At 34.7% G+C, this 21124-nt stretch overlaps 2 protein-coding genes across 3 annotated transcripts in view; both read left to right on the top strand.

Moving 5' to 3' along the window:
- The first annotated feature begins 1495 nt into the window (after window positions 1-1495).
- LOC142972661 (acyl-CoA Delta(11) desaturase-like) lies at window positions 1496-3852 on the top strand. The gene is made up of 4 exons (XM_076113951.1): window positions 1496-1592; window positions 1962-2092; window positions 2469-2674; window positions 3364-3852. Exons 1-4 carry the CDS (start codon window positions 1514-1516, stop codon window positions 3809-3811), a joined length of 864 nt encoding a protein of 287 aa, XP_075970066.1. The 5' UTR covers window positions 1496-1513; the 3' UTR covers window positions 3812-3852.
- A 1707-nt stretch (window positions 3853-5559) lies between these two features.
- LOC142972249 (uncharacterized) overlaps window positions 5560-21124 on the top strand; it is a 139026-nt gene continuing 123461 nt past the window's right edge. Inside the window, exons 1-2 of one of the 2 annotated variants that reach the window (XM_076113183.1) lie at window positions 5560-5625; window positions 5986-6223. In XM_076113183.1, coding sequence (XP_075969298.1) covers window positions 6208-6223 — 16 coding nt within the window. In that variant the 5' untranslated portion in view covers window positions 5560-5625; window positions 5986-6207. Of the gene's footprint in view, window positions 6224-21124 lie in introns of both variants that reach the window. The other variant, XM_076113182.1, reaches the window with a different exon arrangement.

Genomic DNA, 21124 nt, shown 5'->3' with positions numbered 1-21124 from the left:
AATAGATGGACAATAAACAAAATCCACAAATTAAATTTAGTGATTAACTGTTAAAAATTGGGTTCCTTAATCAAATATTATGAGACAAAAAGATAAAAAATACTTTCAGTCCCTCGATTCTCTTCCACTATCGACTACCGGCAACCGGCTAGCTATCGACATTTGACATTTCCAACGTACTGGCAAAATGTTTCCTACGACAACCGTCAGAGGCGCTGATCAGTGCCTCGATTCTCTACTACTATCGACTACCGACAACCGAACTGTCATCGAGAAATTTTGTATGAAAATCTGATCAGCGCCTCTGACGGGTGTCGTAGGAAACATTTTGGCAGTACATTCTAAATGTCAAAATTTCGATAGCTAGCCGGTTATCGGTAATCGATAGTGGTAGAGAATCGAGGTACAGATTTTCGTACAAAATTTCTCGATGACAGTTCGGTTGTCGGTAGTCGATAGTAGTAGAGAATCGGGGCACAGAACATTTTTGTGACGCAGTTTTATACTGGCCTATGACTTTTCAATAATTTGCAAAGCCTTTGCCGTTTTCCACGCACATAAAAAAAAATGTTAAGGAGTTATTAGTAGAATGCCCGATCCGGGGATCAAACCCGAGACCACGACATGATCAGCAGTCGGATACACTACCGACAACGCCATAGAGGCAATGCCTAAAAATATGACATATGACACTCGGTTTTTTTTAAATATATTCACTAGGAACTTTATTCATTGTTTTAACGGCACTATATTTATTAAATTAGGTGAAATTATTATTTAAATAAGAATATTTACAAATTACTAGGTATTAGGTATATAAATATACAAAATCTAAAACAAAAACACTGGAAAAGAAAGGGAGAGTGCTCTATGCGTAATATCACAATCGGTTAATTTAACATCTTTAAGTTAAAGGGCGCTTAGATGACAATTAAGGCAACTTCAAAATTTATAACAATAACTGCATTGACTGTTGAAAAATATAAATATGTTGCTTCATTTTGATGCATTATTCAGTTCTACATTGGTATTTGTAAATCCAATACGAAATATTATTTTAATAAGACCAAGGTAAGTTGTTTTTATTATTATAATAATGAACATGTTGTTAATTTTTGTGTGTTAGATCCTTGTATTTGTTTAAATTCGTATAAGCGGTACCCTTTTATCATCATAATTTGATATTTTAGATCAAAAAGCTTTTAACATAGTCATCGTCAGAAAACACTTGTAAATTTATTATTATCTATCAAAATAAAACAACGACCTATCCACAAATTTTAATGATGAAAATAGACGTTGTTAGTCAATATTATAATAAAAAAACCATAGACTTCCATAAAAAACCGCTGTAATCCTATAAACTTACCTTACTAAAAATAAATATTTTCAGAATTTTCAGTATAACAAAATGGCCGAAAATTGTGAGTGAAGTAATATAAATTTAAATAAAGAGGAGATAAAGCTGGCAGATATTAAAACATGGAGGATTGAGTGGCAGAACGCAGTACCGATGACAGCGTTGCACATAGCTTTTCCTTATGCTGCTTATCTCACGCTCACTGCAGCTATGTGGCAGACTTTACTATTTGGTAAATATTGTATAAACTACTACTGGTTTTTCCTTTAAAGAGGATTGCTTAAATTAAATTGCAGTTGAGATATTTACCAGGACGGCGATTTTATACCACTATCGACCGACTAACGTCAGTAAATACAGATTTGTAAAAAAAAATATCACAACTAGTTGATTTGGCAAGAATTATATATTTTTTGGAAATTTAAATAGCCAGCTGCGACAATTCAAATTACGCGTCGAAATAAAACAGTTCATAAAATACCATAATTATATTATATTTCGATTTGATTGCAAATATTATACTTTCTTTAAATGCAACATTCAACACTAAAATGATAAGCATAAAACTGTGAAATCATCATCATCATCTTATATTTTTCAGCATACTTTCTATACTTGTTTTCTCTGATTGCTACGACTGCTGGTCCTCATAGACTGTATACACACAAAGCTTATAAAGCTAAAACACCGATGCAGGTTATCATTCTAATATTTTCGACTATGGCCATACAGGTTTGTGTTTATTATTATACGCAATAACTTTTAGTTCTTTACTCCAATTTTTATGATTCTTATGACATATATTTCTCGCAAACAAGTATTTGAATTAATTGCAGTCGGGTAATTGCCTCTAGAGAACCAATTACAACATTTTACAGATATGTACATAACTAGCAGATGACCCTACTTCGTCCGGGTATAGCACAATTAATTTATCCCATACGTTCCATTCCTGAGGGTCTTTTAACCCCATCGATCCTATACAAACTTAGCCCGACAATTACACACATATTAAAAAATAATTATCTAATTTAGTATACATAGTTGCTCGGAAGTTATATTGTTATTTTGACTGACATTTTCATTCAAGTACAATTTACATTAATAGGGTTCAGCTTTCCATTGGGCTCGAGATCATCGCGTACACCACAAGTACTGCGACACTGACGCAGACCCACATAACTCGAAACGAGGCTTTTTCTACTGCCACATTGGTTGGACGGTGATCAAGAAAAACCCTCTAGTGATCGCCAAAGGACGGGCTATGGATCTCAGTGACCTATACAGTAATCGATTACTTCAGTTTCAAGATAAGTAAGTTAAAAGTAAAAAAAGTCTATCGCTTTTCTAATTTTTGTATCGTTGTCCGTGTCTAGTGTGTGATTTTCAAAGAAGCGAACTCAACTATAATATATTCGCTTAGCCTTTGTTCCAAACTATGTTGGAGTCGGCTTCCAGTCTCACCGGATGCAGCTGAGTACCAGTGTTTTACATGGAGCGACTGCCTATCTGACCTCCACAACCCAGTTACATGGGATAACACGATACCCTTCGGTAAGACTGGTTGTCAGACTTTCAAGCTTCTGACTACTGTTAACGACTGTCAAAGATCTTCGAAAATGACAGCCGGGACCCACAATTTAACGTGCCTTCCGAAACACGGAGGAACTCGATATGTATAAGATGGTCACCCATCCACGTAACAACCTCGGCAAGCGTAGCTTAACCTCAGCGATCGATCCGTGCGGCTGTTGTAAACTAAGCCACGAGCTCCTCCGAACTCAACTATAATATACTTCCTTAATAACCACAAGTTCTCAGGTTTGGTTTATTGGAACAGCTACAGTTTCTTATATTTAAAGCGTTAATACTTACGACTGAAACATCTTCTCAAAAAAAAAACGAATTGAATACATAAAACACGTGTAACCTGACAGAATCAAAATGCTGCAATTTAATATAAATTATGTATGCAAAAATTATATAAACGTCTATCTTTTCAGGTATTACAAAGTACTAGCAATCTTATTAGGCATAGTTTTCCCGACATTTACACCACTGCTTTGGGGCGAGTCATACTGGACGGCGCATTTCGTCACAGTAGTATTCCGTGTATTCATAGGGCTACACTTCACGTTTCTTATAAACTCGGCAGCTCATATGTGGGGATCAAGGCCTTATGACAAAGAAATAAGACCATCTGAGAACTGGGCTGTGAGAATTTTAACTCCTGGAGAAGGATATCATAATTACCATCATACCTTCCCTCAAGACTACAGAGCGGCAGAACTTGGTGGATATGTGTTTAATACGCCTTGTCTTTTTATTGATTTGATGGCAAAAATTGGCTGGGCTTATGACTTGAAGACGGCTCCTGAAGAGTTCATAGAGAAGCGTGTAAAAAGATCCGGTGATGGAACACACCCTTTATGTGATGAAAAGGTTTTATAAAAGTATACAGAAATAAAATGATATGAAATAAGGCGAAAATGTGTTCTCGATAATTTGTTATGATTGTTCTCAAACGTAATTAGATATTAGCTTTATTTGTAAAAACATTTTTTTATTGAGCCTTTAGTTATGTTTTAAGATATTCATTTAATAAAAAATATTGGATGTATACTTGATTATCTCTTAGTTATTTTGATTAAAACTACCTAAAACAATATTGAAGGTTTAATGTACATATATACCCGAACGTACATATAAACAGCAGTACCACAGAGCAGTACATTGGCAGCACTACTTACTATTAATAAGATAACTGAATTAGGTTCATTAATTTGTTCAAACAAAGACCTAGCATTACATTGATTTCTGCATACAATACCGTTTTTCAAACAATTAAATGTGACCAAGTAATATGATTAATATTCGTGTTTATGAGTCAATTTATAAAGTGAAAGTGAATAAAAGAACATGTCTTTATTATTAAACAATAATCAGCTTAACACTTGATATTATTTTTTATAATATACATACATAAATAACTCCATGAAGTTGAATTTTAAAGTACGACAATCTTTCACTACCAAAAGAAAAACTGTTATAATTAAAATTACCTCCTTGTTCATTTTCGTTTATAAGAACTAAAGTACACTTAAATCTAGTAGGATCTTAAAATTTTCTTTGACCTGCACCACTTATTTATAAAAAATATCAAAGAATAAATGCGTCAACATTTATTTAATCTTTAATATGTGTTTTCTTCGACAACTGTCCAATTTCTACACCTATTAAAGGATCAACTTTTTTTTTTTACTTCAAAGGAATGCTGACGTTTCTTTTTATTGAAAAATAATTTAATTATGTTCTAAGTTTCTTACAAACGTTAAAAGCAACGGGTATTTCAATAATTCTGCACTGACATTAATATCAGACTTTTAATTAGTCAACTCTCATTTTCTTTTTACTTCCTCATTTCTTTACCCTTAATTTTCTGAAAATGGGTATTCAAGTGTTATTATTTAAGAGGCTTTATGTAAGTGACCCGTGACCTTAAGTAATTAAAGGGGCCGCAGCATAAATTGGCTTAAAATATTAACCAACTTTTACTGTAAGTTCTAAAGAACGTGCCAAATTGTTGTAAGTATATCTTAAGTTAACTTTGATTTACTTAAAAAATTAGAATGACATTACTCCATACAAAGTTCCTTTTTAACATTTACATTTTAACGCCTTCCTAATCTTAATATCGAGGTATCTTACCTATCCCTCAGGCGCCATTTAGATGAAACAAAATAGAGAAATTTCGTTTGCTTGAAGGCCAGTCGAATATTCAAAACAATCTTCCCAGCCTCCACCGGGATTAAGAAAAGAGATTTGTATTTTTTCCTCCTAAGAATAATGGAACCAACCGAAGAGAATGATAAGGGTACATAGACAAGGATGGAAAGCAATAAGTTACCTCACCAAACTCATTTCGCGACAGAACGACGCAGTGGCATGCTCAGGTAAAAAATGCAAGGCCGCAGAATTAGCATGAGCTCTTAAAAGTTGTTTTTGTTACGTCCGATTAACCCATATTGTGTACGAATGCTTGACGTCACGTTACGTCCTCGATTTTTCTATCAAGCGAGGGGCGTCGGGTCGCATCGGGTCCCGCCGGTTCGCAAATGCATGGCGCATGCGTCGAAATTGCGCCAATTTCGCGGGCAGCGGCCTCTGCCGGCGGCGGTCCCAGTCCATTCGGTGCTCGACGGAGGGATGTTGCATCGCGCGCGGACACATCTCACGGACGGGAATTTAAAAAAAAATTGAAAATGGTATAGTTTGAAAGTGGTGCAGCGCGGTCGGGAACTCTTTGCATCGATGCGTTCGCGCCTATCGATATCGAGACTAAAGTAGTGTTGTGTGTTTAGGTTAAGTTTCTGTGTTTGGATTAAAAAATGACTGATTTCGGGGATATTTTTTTAGTATTTATATTAAAATAATAGTTGTTAATCGTGTACATACGTGTAGGTGGGTTACGTGATCGCGTGGTTTTGATTGCAGTGTCCGCCGCGTTCTCATTCAAGTGCCAGTATAACCTTGACACGTTTTCCCGCGCTAGCACCCCAACCTTGTTTTCAGTTGCACTCTCTCTTGACATTTACCGCAAAAGCGAGTTCTCTTTTACTAATTAGGGATACTGTTTAGTGAATACTCCTCGGAGACTGTAGTAACTAAATAGAGCGTTTAAATAGTTATGCACCGTGTAGTTTAGTCATGATGAGTGATGTTAAAACTGTCTTAGAAGATTGTTAGCGTAATAATAGTTTGAAATATTCGACGTACAATTGAAGATCAAGATTTAATAATGGAACCCTTGTGACCGCTTCAGTGACGAGTGAATTCGCGTCATCAAAATGAGAATTTCAAAAGGTGAGTGTTGTTTTGTTCTGAGTCCTTGAAGTAGATGGAATCTTTTATTTTATTACAGCGCCCTTTGATGTTCGTACTCATCGATTTGGGTGAAAATGGCATAAAGAATAAATGAAGTTTGTTGAACGAGGAACGAGCCGGGATTTATATTTAGTTTGAAGGTCTGTGCTTGTATTTGCCCATTTATAGGCTGCCACCAGAAAAGGGTCACGGCTACACAGCGTGGCCATGAATGCTGTATTAAGCTCGAACGTCAGTAACTATAAATAATAAATGTGAATTAACCCTTAGTTATTTCAATGAGGAATCGTTATATAAATATTTAAGAACAATATGAAATCGTTTATTCTACTAGAAAAGAAACAAAGCATAGTTAAAAATAACTTTGATGGGTCCTTTTTTAAGCCTTCTATTCTTGAAAGTGTTAGCGATGGTTTGCAAATTCTGTACTCAGCACGTTACTACACTCCGAGTTTGTATTGAAATGATTCCAACAGAAATCTGAAAAAATCTGTAACACTTCCCTCTATCCGGGAAGAGAACCTGCGGCCTTAGTTATTGGCGGTCGCAACTACTATCATTAAGAAACGTTACTCCGTTGAATGTTCGCATGTGTAACGTTAAAGAAGCACTCCGGCGCATTTCGGTTTACATACAGATATGACTCACGTACGCAGATGCCAAGGATAAATTTGCCCATCTACAGTTGAAATACGTTATATGACCGATTTGCAAAATTGAATTAAAAATGGGTAAATCTGTTTATGGATAACATATTCATATCGACCGTTAAACAATGATTTTCTCGCGTACAACAAATTTTATTAAAATACTAGCTGACTCGCGCAACTTCGCTTGCGTCACTTAAGAGAGAATGGGTGAACATTTTCACCGTTTTTGTAACATTTTTTCTGGTACTCCGCTCATATTAGTCGTAGCGTGATAATATATAGCCTATAACCTTGTAATGAACTATCTAACATTCAAAGAACTTTTCAAATCAGATCAGTAGATTCAAGATTAGCGCGTTCAAACAAACAAACAAAACTCTTCAGCTTTATAATATTAGTATAGATACGCTTTCAATGTCGTTTTAACCGACGCCGACGTAAAATAAAAATATCTATGAACACAATTCAAAAGATAACCAAGTTTGCATAATGCAAGATCAAAAGCTTACGATAAACGTATGCGAAATTCGTTGAAAAAACATAATCCACACATCTTTGTAAAAAGGTTGTAGGACTCAGGTTGTCTGGGTCCCCGAACTTTACATCAACCTTTGTCTAACCTTCTCAACCTTGTACATTGTAAGGACTAAAGACCGTTACTTTTGCAGTTAATAGCCGAGTTCGGTCAATAATGTGTGAACTTGAGATGCTAACTGAATTTGAGATCGTTGACCTTACGCTGTAAATTATTTTACAAATTATTTTATCCGTTATACAACTATTTTAACTGTTTAACCTATTTATAAGCTTGACATTTCAATAGCTTAGGTTATCGAGCGACAAAAAATCGTTGCTCATGTTATTAGTTTTTAACGTATTATTTTAGTAAATAAAAATCTTCATACAAGCTCTACTAAAACAACTAAATACTTACCCATAATATTTTGCATAAAATTCGCTATTATTCAAATAAAACTACTACATATCCTTGTCACTTCAAAGCTCTCACACTTAAGGAAAAACATCTGAGCGTTCGTGTAATAAATTATGATTACCAGAACATCAACTTGCTTTTATTTCCATCCACTCGCAGTTGTCCTTCACATACATCTCAGTCTTCATTCATTTATCATTCCACTTTACTCTGTAAGCTTGTCGCACACATATACACTCGAAAAGGGTCAGAATTGTCATCATATCATTCTATCATCAACCTGCATGCACAACAGCGCTACCAAATAAATAATATAGGGAAGGGGACGCGATGCCGCACTTGACGCTGACCGCTGGTTGACGTCTAACCATTTGTGCGGCGATGCTGATTACTTTTCACTGGAAAATTTAATACATAGAATATTGTATGCCTTGAGGTGATACAGTGAATTGTTTGATAACTCGTCATGTGTGCTACAAGCTTCATTTTACAAAGAACGATCGATGTCACTTTGATCTCATTCTTGCTTACAGCATCTCTTTTGAAGTTACTTTTTTGTTTGCAAAAAGCAAAGTTTCGCGTTGTATGGAATTTGGGATGTTCAAAAGACTTTTGTGTATTGTGTTGCGGTAGACTTCACTGGCATAAAGGCGGACACTCAGAGCTCTGAAGATATCTCAAGCAATGAGCTAACATCCAAAACTGAAACGTTATTCAATTTTAAGTAGTGCTTCTGTCGCTTTAGATTACGAATGAAACAGGTAACAGATTAAGACTCGATTCACCATTTAAAAAAAAGTATTGGTTAGCCTATCAGGTGGGTTTTCCAAAGGTTTTTGGTTTTGACAGGTATATAAGCCGTGAAACTTGCCTTTGCTAATAAACGAGTAATGTTTCAGTATTTGACCGTGAGTAAGCAATGCAAAGTAACATATTCCTACATATGTAGGTAACATCAGTATATTTTTACTGAATATCTTTCGTTATGTGAATTAATTAGAAGTTACAAACAACAAAGTAATTTCGATCGATTAAAAACTATATTTATTACAGATTCATTCCTAGAGCAAGTAATTATGTATACCTGTTCTTAGTACTAGGCGCCTATTCTGTTATGCGGTTTGTGTTGGCTAAATACGGAAAAGTAATTACTTGTTTATTGTGCCTACGTACAAATAAGATCTGTATCTATGTATGTCAACTAGTTGTACCTAGCTTGATTACCTAGTCTTTATAGCAGTATGTCATAGTTCTATTTGTTTTATTCACAATAGGACTATATTTTTGTAGTAATTTCTTCTTCTACATTTTTATGTCCCTTTATATTACCACGTTTGTTTTTACGCTGAATATTATCTTGGCTCTAATTAGGATAACTAAGATAAGTAGAAGAGCTACCTTCATACATCTGGTAAATGAATCAAACTTATTTCATATAAAGCATTGACGTTGAAAGATATACCCCGAGGAGAATAACTCAAAAGGTCCAGTCAGGCCGAGTCCGGCAGGATAAGGATTTTAATGAAGTGTTTTTATGTTTCCTTTCCTTCCAGAATCTCTACACATAAACGTTTAAAGCTATAATATTCGATTGTTAAAGAAACAATACCATTTATTGGTCGGTTAAACCTCCCATCGTAATCTTGATCAAGTGTTCAATAAGATTTCTTGAAACCCGATCGATCACACACCCCTTTTATCGGCGATTCCCTAAAAAGCGAGAAAGTATTGCAGCAGTATTAAAATTGTATATTGGATGGTTTCTCGCATCTGTTGCCTTCGTCAAAGGGTCCCGTATCTTTTATCGTAAGTCGTAAAGCGTCCGAACAAAAAGGTTTGCTGCTATAGTGATTGTGGAGCTTTTAGGAACACAGGCATGACTATTTGGTACAATGCTGCTTTATGTTTTGAGCTGACCTGTGAATAAAAGAAAAAGTAACGTATCACCAACTCCAAGAAAAATGTAGCAATCTTTCAATATAGAAGTGTCGGGAAATTGAAATAAAATTTTTAGAAAAATAGAGTTAGGTACTCATTTAACTTTTTTGTCCATCTGACAGATTGTTGTAAACGTCCTTTTTTAAGTGTTAGAAAATTAGAGACGATACGTATGACGTAACTTGTCTAAGCACCCGGCTCATGTTTAACACTTTTAAAATAAGATACCTTTTATTTGAACAAAAATTACATAGCCTATAGTGTTTTAAGTGTATCACCGACGGAAAATTATAAATCATTCTCGTTGCGTCACTCTGCGACAATTGCACGTTTTCGTACGCTCCGTTTTTATGTGTTCTAATTCGTGGTAAAATACTATAATTGGTGTCTAATTAACACTCCTGCATAGTGAATGTGTCTATTACTAGTGAAATTGAACTCTGGGTGCCATTGAAAGTCAATAGTTTTGGTGTATACACAGTTTTAACCACAGTAAAATTTTGGTTGTGACTGCATTGGGCTCTGCATTTAGCCGGTCATAGTGCATCGCGTTGCCATCTCGCTCACTCCTGCGCATACGGCTCCTTGCATCTCGTTCTCGCACGCTTTGCACACAACAACAGCTGACCGCTCACTGCCCGCCATTTTGCATGTTTACTCACTCGCAGTTTGGATTTTGAAGATCTTCAAATTCTTTTGAAATACCTAGTGCAAAATTATACATATTACCTACGTACATAACGTATAATGGCCTCCGCTTCCAAAACATCTACTCGTAAAACGAACATCCCCACCGATGCTAAAGAGAATGAAACTAACGTTACACTTCGAAAAAGACAAACAGGTAACTCGTCTAGTCAATATGTTACCGAAGAATGTCTTATGTCTATGCAGCAACAGATCACTGACGCTATTATATCTTCTATGAAAACAACAATCAGTGATTTAATTACGCACGAACTTAAATCTCTTCATCAACAAGTTTCTTCACTTCAAGAGTCTATGACTTGGTTTAATAAGACATATGAAGACGTTAAATTAACCATCACTTCTCAAAGTAGCAAAATCTCGTCACTGGAAGCCGAATGTAAGAGTCTGAAATCTGAGACTACAGAATTGAATAAACAATTGAAAAACATGATTGAGGACAACCATAGGAAGGACCAGTGGGTTCGCCGTTCCAATATTGAGATCGTGGGCATCCCCGAAAGTAAGGATGAAAATCTTCTCGAGATTATCAGCAAACTGGCGCGGTTATGTAACATTGAGATTAACCCTTCTACGGATATAGATTTCGTTACGCGTGTCGCGGTTAAGTCGCCAAATGATCACAAGAAACCAAAACCGATTATCGTGAAATTTCAAGACAGATATAAAAAGGACGATTTCCTGTCGTCTTTGCGTAAGAAAAAAGATCTCAACACGCTGGAGCTGGGGTATAAGACTGGTAACAGAATATTTGCAAACGACCACTTAACAAGTCATAACAAATATCTGCTGCGTCGTGCTAAAGAGTTGGCTCGTGAGAAAAACTACTCAATGTGCTGGGTTCGTAACTGTTCCATCATGGTACGTCGAAAGCCTGATTCACCTATTATTTATATAAATACTGAAGAATGTTTAAAAAAAATCAAATAGGGGTTTGTACTTATTCGTCTCGTCCGTTTGATACTATTAACTTTTACTTACTATTTTTTATAATATTCTCGGAGCGAGAGATTTTCTGTTACGTTTCTATTTTTATTTTATTCTGTATAAAATTTATAAAATGTTACAAGTTTTATAACAGCATTACATTACATATTTTCTTTATTTTGTCGATGTCGAGAGTAGTTATTCCGTACTGTAATTTGTTAACAAATCATTTGACTATATTTGCTTATTACAATTTTGCTTATTGTAGCAGTTGGTTTCGCTTAAATTATAAAATTACACATCAAAGTACAGCGTTTGAGATAACAATTTTACTTTACGTTAAGTTGTTTAAAATCATCAATTATTATTTGTTAATTTTAGTTCCTAACTGTAAATCTGGTAAGCTTACATATCCTTTTATGCTTGCTAGAAAATATAATAAGATTTATTCACTTATTTTTTACATTATTTATGGATATTAAAATCTACTACCAAAACGTTCGTGGATTACGAACAAAAACACACGATTTTCTCAATAATGTGCAGTTAAATGACTATGACATTATTTGTTTAACTGAAACATGGTTACTGCCGGGTTTCTTTAATAGTGAGTTGTTTGACTCGAGATATGAGGTGTACCGCGCTGACCGCGCGGGCGGCGGCCGCGGCGGCGGCGTGCTAGTGGCGGTGCGCCGCGCGCTGTGTGTGGATGAGCGAGACGCGGCCGCGGCGCCGCCCGCGCTGCCCGGTGCTGAATGCGTGCACGTTAGCATCGTCCTGACCAAAATGCCGACGTTAAAATATCTCAGGGTATTCTGTGCTTATTTTCCACATAGTGTTGAACAACAAAATAGCCAATTGGCGTTATTTGAGCACATATCTAATATAGTTTTAAATAAAACAACTGACTATTGTATGTTGCTGGGTGATTTTAATATTAGTAATGGACATTGGTCAGACAGTCATGATGGTTCCAATAGCTTAACGCTTATAAATCCTAATTTTAGTAATCTTGAGTATAATTTAAATTCATTTTTATGTTTTACTGGTTTACAACAGTTTAACGGTATTCTCAATAATAATAACAGACTTTTAGACCTAATTATTTCCAGTTTCTCGTGTAATGTTCAACGTTGTTCGAACCCGTTGACAGGTGAAGATATACAACATCATCCCGCTTTGAATATTAATTGTACGGTGAATGGCGAGACCCTGTGCCTGCCCCCTGCACCTCGCTTTATTCGTAGATTTCATAGTGCTGATTATGACTCTACTCTACTCTATAAATACTGTTTTATCAAATGTTGATTGGCACAACGAATTAGACTTGCCAGACATTACAAAATCAGTTGACACATTTTACAGCATTATTAATTCAGTAATAGAACAGTATGTTCCTTCAAAGCTCATTTCCTCCACTAAACGTTTTCCTTCTTGGTATTCTAAAGGACTTATTCAAATTATCAAGCAAAAACTAAAAGCCCATAAGAAATGGAAAGTTTATGGCCGCCAGGCTGACTACGACCATTTTTCCGAACTTCGTGCTCTACAAAAAGACGTTCAAACTACGTGCTATAACCAATTTATTGAGAGCTCAGAACATAGAATAAGTACTCACTCAAAATACTTCTGGTCTTACATTAAATCTAAAATGAAATCAAGTGAATTCCCGAGTTCTGTATATCTCTCTGATGTCAACGCCACTGATGGTGCTGGTATTGCAGAACTTTTTAATACCTATTTTACCTCTGTCTTTGAACCTTCGAATGATATGGCCATTAACTTTTCCTCTAGTAATAGTTATCAATTAGTCGACATAGCTTCAGTTAATATTACAGTTCAACTTACTGAGACATATTTAAAAAAACTTGACTGCTCGAAAGGACCTGGGCCTGACGGTATACCGCCCATCTTTCTACGAAGTTGTCATAAAGTGTTAGCTCTTCCGTTATCAATTATCTTTAACCAATCTTTAACACAAGGAGTAATGCCTATCCGTTGGAAAAAGAGTCACGTAGTACCTATACTTAAAGGAGGTGATAGGTGTGACGTCACAAACTACCGTGGTATATCTAAGCTGTCTCTCATTCCTAAACTTTTAGAAAAGATTGTTTATGATTCAGTTTATCCTAAAGTTAGACAATTTATTATTCCAAATCAACATGGTTTTGTTTCTAATAGGTCTACTGAGACTAATTTATGTGAATTAGTCGATCTCGTTACTAAAACAATGGATGAAGGTTATCAGGTTGACGTCGTATATACGGATTATTCCAAAGCGTTCGATAAAATTTCCCATTCTATTCTCATAACCAAGTTAGCTAATATTGGTATTCATGGAGACCTTCTGAGGTGGCTTCAATCTTACCTTAGAAATAGAACACAGGCAGTCACTGTTAAAGGTTATACGTCCACTTTTGCTCCCGTCACTTCCGGTGTGCCTCAGGGCTCACATCTTGGGCCACTTTTATTCAATATTTTTATTAATGATGTTATTCATGTCATTAAAAGTTCTGGTTGCCTACTCTATGCCGATGACACTAAAATTTTCAGGAAAATAACTGACATCTCTGACTCTCTAGTTCTCCAAGACGATTTGTATAGTCTCGGTAATTATTGCAAATTAAATGGTCTAGTTATGAATACTAATAAATGTTATATAATCAGTTTTACAAGAAAAAAGAACCCCATAATTTTTAACTATAAACTTTTTGACACTAATCTTAAACGAATCAATGAGGTAAGAGACCTTGGTGTGATCCTCGATAGTGAACTAACTTTTAGATCTCATTATAATCATATTATTACTAAATCTTACAAAATGTTAGGATTTATTCTTAGACAAGGTAAAGAGTTTAAAAAGAAACATACATACATGATACTATACAATAGTTATGTAAGATCACACCTTGAATATGCATCTACCGTCTGGAATCCACATTTCAATGTTCATATCGATGGAATTGAGTGTATACAGAATAAATTTGTTAAACATCTGGAATATAGAAACTGCAATGATCCTAATTTTAACTTTCATTCCAATAATTTAATTTCACTACAACGTCGCCGTCTACACAATGACATAACTCTCCTATACAAAGTTTTAAACAACTTAACTGAATCCTCTTATCTTTTATTTAACATAGGTTTACGTTGTAGGCGACCAACTTCACGCTGTACTTCAGTTTTAGACGTTCCTTTTGCAAGAACCTCATATGGTAAAAATAGATTTATTATAAGAGCATGCAGCTGCTATAATAATAAGTTTAATAATATTGACATATTTCATGAAACTTTTTCTAAATTCAAATCTCTTTTACGTACCAGTGCGGAATAACTTCTACAAGTATTGACACAATCATGTATCTAGAATAACTGTGAGATGATGTTTGTTATGTTTGCAACTTACTCTCGCATTTTTTTTGTTTAACTTAGTTTAACATTCGTTTTGTTAACTTTTTGTCGCTGAGTGCAATTCATTGTTTGAAGCTTCATTGGTGACAGTGTTAAAAATTTAATGTTTTTATTACATAATGTTATAATACTGTTTGCTTCGTTCACCACAATAATAATAATAATAATAAATTTTAATACCCTATCAACAATTTAACTCGTATCAATATTCAGAATATAATTTCAGATAAGCTACAATATTATATCAGTGTGTACAACAATTGAACAGAACATTATGCCCAATAGTTTCAATTATTGCGAAAGTGCTTTCGCTTAATTGTAGCTCAGCTAATTGCCGTAAGCGAAGTGTTATAGCGCATAATATTCGCAACTATCTCTCGGTAGATTAGTTTGTACCGCAATACCTCTGATAACTGGATAGTGGATAATACACTAGCTTAAATAGAAATGACTTTTTAACAGGTTTAGATGTGGTGGTACGAGGTGCAGATTGGGTTTTATAAAATAGTCGAACGGCCAGAGAAAATCTAGTTTGCTAGATTTTGCTTAATTTTCATAGACATCTGAAATTTGTGAGCTTGGATGATTGACGCAGTCTCTGCAACTGCAGATCCGAATAGAAGCAAATATTTTCTTTCGAAATTTTTCTTGCTAAAACTAAGTATAGATAAACATTATTTACCTCAAGAAACGGAAGATTACGGGGTTTTTTTATGTATAAAGTAACTCACGAATAGCTGTATAAAAAACAGCATGAGCGTATATCACAACATTGTAACAAGTCGTAAAATCAAAGTAACATCTTCAAAAGGAACTCACATTACATAGTTAGCACGTCCTCGATTAATTGCCAAAAGTCATTATTATTAACGACACCCATTAATTACTTCCTGGTATAAAACGCCATTAAATTGAATGTATAAAGCATAACTCAGAAGGTCCATTGTTCAAGCTTGACTTTTTTATTCATCCCGTGAGAGAAATTTACGAACTGTTAAGTTGAGAGCTGCATAATTAATATGTCGGCAATATGAAAAATGTGCAGTATTTTTGATAAATATTTGATAATGGATATGATTCGTAAAACCCGTACTTGTCAGGCGTGGTGGACTCGAGGCCTAAGCCCTTATCTCATTCTAGGAGTGGGTCAGTAATGTGTTGTTGTTGATGCCATGCAAGTGTTCGAACCATCGAACGCTTGCGTGGGAGGTGCATGTTTGGATCACTTAGCCATCACAATCGTATTTTCTTTTGAAATGTTTAATTTCTGATTTTGTGTACTGTATTGTTTTCCGAAAAATGTGTTGCCATGAGATCAGTCAAGTCAGCCTCGGTATACCTATACATCTTATTAACAATCTCCAGAGGATTACAGAATGTAATCGCACGACTTAATACGCATCAATCCATGACGTATTCAATTGATGAGGTCAATATTCTAGTCACTAAAAGAGCATCGGCGTATATTTTGAACAAAAATAATTTATCATTACTAAAAGTTGTATACATTTTTATTTATACCAGTCTCTTCAAAGGGTTGCGTAACCAGACCTCGATCTGGAGACACAAAAAACACAGGTAGAATTCTACAAAATGAAATTGGGTTTTTCTTGGAACAACAATTGTGCCCGAAGAAGGTCGTTACACTCACCTCCTATCAGAATATACTGTCATTGAGATAGTTTTAGACCTTTACATAGTAAAAACGATAACTATGCGATACATCTTTAGGAAAACGTAGACAGGATAACGATAAATATAGCACATGTAAATAAGGTATTTTACATTTTCACCAGTAACAAAATTTCGTATGTTTTGCACGAAAAATCTTCGAAGTGTATGAAGGTTCGGCGGAAAATATAACGTAAATGTGAAATGTGAGATAATACATTTGATCTCGGGGTGAAATGGTGAACCCTCGCGGGATGTTTTAGCCTTGAAGGCATAATAATACGCAGTCCATTGAAATGTAATTTACCGTAAATTCTTATGAATGACATGAATAATGAAATGAATTTACAGATCTGTATTTATAAAGTGTCAGAGGTCACGAATTTTTAAATAAATGTTGAGTTCACAAATGTTTGATTATTTTGAGCCCATTTCAATTTGAATACAGTTTCCATAAATAATTTGAGTTTGTTGAACAGTTGGGTTGTTGTATTATGAAGGGATTGGATTGTTGATTGAAAAGTTTAGATTTAGGTCTCTCGAAATTAGGGTTGGCTGATATTGGAAGATATTGTTATTATGAAAATTATTACGATTTGACATTTTTTTAGCAAACCTTTCTTCAAAACCAAATTAAATATGAATAGTATGCATGACATTTCAAAAGTACTGTTCAAGATATTACTATACGAGAATTTTGTAGAAAATAAATTTAATCTAAGTTTCTTTTTTCTACAGTTTCAGTACATTTTCCCGGGAGCATGACATTTCGTTCCGTAGTAAATTAGATGTCTCTCTAAAAGTGATATTTTTATGAAACTTGTAGAAATCTCTGCAAGATTTAAAAAGAATTGTGCATAACGTTCATAGTTACGAACGAAATGTATGACGCAGTTATGAAATAAAGAAACTTGCCTACTTGAAACTTAGTTACTATTATTATGGAATGTAACAATAAGTGAGGAGGCATGGATAGATAGATAGGAAAAAGAAAACGAATTGTGATTTGGCACTCAAATCGATCACACTGGATTACGAAATTGAACACTTTTTTCAAGAACATTTTCCTCAAGAACAAGACACTAGCCGAAATAGATTTTTTTTATAAGATTTGAGGTTTAAATGAACTTGAGGCTTGAATCAATCCTTTCAAAGGTACATACCTAAAACTAGACTCAGTGAAAATAACCGGTTTCATATTTATTGGACTTTAGTTGTTTCTTATAAAAAATACAAATTGACGCCATAAAATGGCAAAATTGCAGTATTTTTCAAAGACTACAGTAACGATACTCTAGCTAGTTGCTTATGAACATTTTCATTCAAAGTAAAATTACTTGTACAGTAATATGCAATAAGTAACTCATATGGGTAAGGCTGTAACAATATTACAGTCACTGCAAGAGTTAAGGCGATGAAAGCCTAACTTTCAAGATTATCGTCACAATTTCACGAAGCTACGGATTATGATAATAGTGGGTGGCGTTCATGAAAATATTTCGTCATATTTTGCATACTGTTATAATAAAAAGCGTTTTATTTTTTCAATAGTCTGAGCCTAGCTATTTGTTTTGTGTTTATGATGATTACTTCGCTTTGGTAGGTCGTAGCTTAACGTAAGATGGCCTATGGAACTTTTCAAGAAAGATAATAAAAAAATAAGATTATAAAGAAGTGTCTGATGGATAATTATAGAACTGCAAGTGTAAAAAATAAATGTCAATATTCCACTTGTTGATCTAATCGAATACTTATCCAGTAGTAGTAAGTAGCCAGCTGTAAATGTTTTTATAAATTTACTTTCATTCTACTGGGATATAGGTATAACGTAAGGTAGAAGAATTTTCGTCATAGGGGTTTTTCAAGAAATGACACAGCCACTTACGTAAACCTTTTGTATTTTCATCCCTTTGTTGTCTCTTTGTTAAGTAATAAATAACTCCCGTGTGAATATTTTTAGGTAACAACAATGTCGAAAGGGTTTCCCAAAGGTCGACGCGTATTTAAGTACACGGCACATTCGGCATTCCAAGTATTTTTAATTGTGAGAGCTAAAATAGAAATATCCAGCTTATTTAGGAGCTTAGCAAGTTTCATATTTCTGAATACGTAAATCTGTATAATGCGAGCGTAATTTATGAACATAATTGAATGAAAAATACAATCGTTCCATTAAAACCCAAACGTTTAAACTGTATAATTAAAATCGCTGGGGTATTGTTTTGTGAACAAAACGATACACTCTGATACAGCGGTAGGTATACGCTCAAATAAATTAAATGCCAATGTTTGTGGAACAAAAGAGAAAAAAATTCAATAGCCGAAAAATCGTGCTTAGAATTAAAATGTTGTACGTGCGCTTACAGTCCCGTACAGTTTAACTGAATTTGATTACAGGTACAAGCATTTTTTGGGATGTAACAGCCGTTTATCTGATTGTAAATAATGTTTGTTTTTGTTTAGATTTATGAACAGAAAAATTTATTTTTAGGTTGTGATGCCTGGGCTGTATTCGGCCTAAAGTCATAGTCGTAGCGCTACGTCGAGGAGTAGCGCCGTAACAGCTGCGTAGCTCGTAGCATCTTATCGGGCAACGTCGTGTTTACGGCTTCCGCACAGGGCATACATTTTCTTCCTTTTCTTTCTTATTGAACTGTGATTAGCGAGAGAAAACGACAAGAAACGTTGGATCTTAACTCAACAAAAAAACTTCGGTCAGGTCATATTTTGGGAGACTATGGTAGAATATTATATACCGTTTGCCTTTAAAGTACGGTGTAGTGGACTACTACTACTCTCGTGTAGCCACATGAGAGTTATACTAACTTAACTTTGATAAACACTTACGCGTTACGATAGCAGAAACCACTTCTCCTCATAATTCCAATAAAATAAGTCAATACATAAATTAGCTTTCAAAAGTTTTATACAAAACCTTAAATAACTTTTACTTTCAAAAGTTTTATACAAAACCTTAAATAACTTTTACTTTTAAAAGTTATAAAATATTGCTTATCACATAGATTCAGAGGCTTTTATTCCGCCTAATTCTATTTCGATAGCTTCATTCGTCATTCTTGAGTTTAAGAACGACAAAAAAAGACTCAAAGGGAATTATTGCGGGCAGGTCTACATTCCAATTAACGTACCGACCTTGAGGGTCCAAGAGAGGTTGGTACCGTTTCCCGGTCTTCACCCGGATTATAATAAAACATTTTCTTGAATAATGCCCGGGCTTGTGGTGACGTAGCTTTAGGGTTTACAAACAACGTAGGTGCTTAAAGAGATTTATATCAGCGGTAGTGCTGCATTGTTAATTGACCTGACAGTCGTGACGGCTACTACGACAAAGAACTTAGTTTACAATTGTACTGCTATATAACTGTTTAGTAAAATGTGGACTTTATTCTTGCTTCATGAGCTAGTTTATCTTGTATGCTGTCAACTATGTCTCGTACAGTTTCGCTTTCTATATGTATCGTTGAATTACAGAAATATTTTTATAGATTGTATTATTTTTAATATGCTTAATACCCGTAACTGGCGGTCCTGTATGACAAAATGTATGGATGTGAATGAGATAAGGGAAGTTTGTAAGGATCGTACCAAGTGGCGTCTTTAGTCTTTGCCTACCCCTGTGGGAAGGCGTCATTTTATGTATAAATGTAGAATGATTTTCACGGGAAATTTGGTTAAAACATTTATTTTTATTGGAATTAATAAACATTGTGAAAATTTTTGCTAGCGAACATCAACTGTGTACTTTGTATAAAGTTCAACGAATAAGTACATATTATTATTTTAATAATTAAAATCAATTAAACTCGAAAACGATTCATCACTTTGACAAGATTAATTTAATTTGCGTATTGCGAATTAGTAATAACGATTAATAGTTTAGTAATCGTGTATAATTCAACATTACAATGGAGCTATCAGTAATTTGTATTCGGCAAAACATCCATACTAATATTATAAATGCGAAAGTAACTCTGTCTGTCTGTCTGTCTGTCTGTCTGTCTGTCTGTCTGCTACTCAATCACGTCTAAACTACTGAACCAATTTGCATGAAATTTGGTATGGAGATATTTTGAAACCCGAGAAAGGACATAGGCTACTTTTTACCCCGGAAAAATTACGCATTTCCCGGGAAAATTCAGAAAATTCAACGAAGTCGCGAAACATCAATATTGTAATGACATTGAATCAACAATATTCCGTTGTCATGGCAACTGTTTTAATGGCGGATATGCCTTAGCGCGACTTCGTTATACTAAGAGATATAAATAATTTTGAGAATATTTTTCGTGAAAAAAAAAACATATTTTATATCATCACGCTACGACCAATAGGAGCAGAGTAACAGTAAAAAGTGTTACAAAAACATGGAAAATTCTGACCCATTCTCTCTTATGTGACGCAAGCGAAGTTGCGCGGGTCAGCTAGTTTGAAATAAATTGGATTTATATTCAATAGCCATTAATATCCCAGTTATTAGTTTGAAGCGATATTAAACAGAATTAATTTTAGGAATTCAAACATGTCGAGCGTAAAGCGTAAATTAGTTGTTGCGAATGTTAACGGTTAAATATTTCTGTCAATAATTGTTGAATAGAAGCTGTGCTAAATTTAACACTT

The sequence above is a fragment of the Anticarsia gemmatalis genome, chromosome 4, assembly GCF_050436995.1.
Source record: "Anticarsia gemmatalis isolate Benzon Research Colony breed Stoneville strain chromosome 4, ilAntGemm2 primary, whole genome shotgun sequence".
Taxonomy (NCBI): Eukaryota; Metazoa; Arthropoda; class Insecta; order Lepidoptera; family Erebidae; genus Anticarsia; species Anticarsia gemmatalis.
The sequence above is the reverse complement of the archived record's forward strand: the minus strand, read 5'-3'. Positions and strand labels throughout refer to the sequence as shown.

Bases quoted from the DNA above. Each gene is read 5' to 3' on its own strand.
- LOC142972661 (XM_076113951.1), top strand. From the start codon at position 1,514: ATGACAGCGTTGCACATAGCTTTTCCTTATGCTGCTTATCTCACGCTC. The intron at 1,593-1,961 runs GTAAATATTGTA...TATATTTTTCAG, and splicing joins GTGGCAGACTTTACTATTTG to CATACTTTCTATACTTGTTT. The intron at 2,093-2,468 runs GTTTGTGTTTAT...TTACATTAATAG, and splicing joins TTTCGACTATGGCCATACAG to GGTTCAGCTTTCCATTGGGC.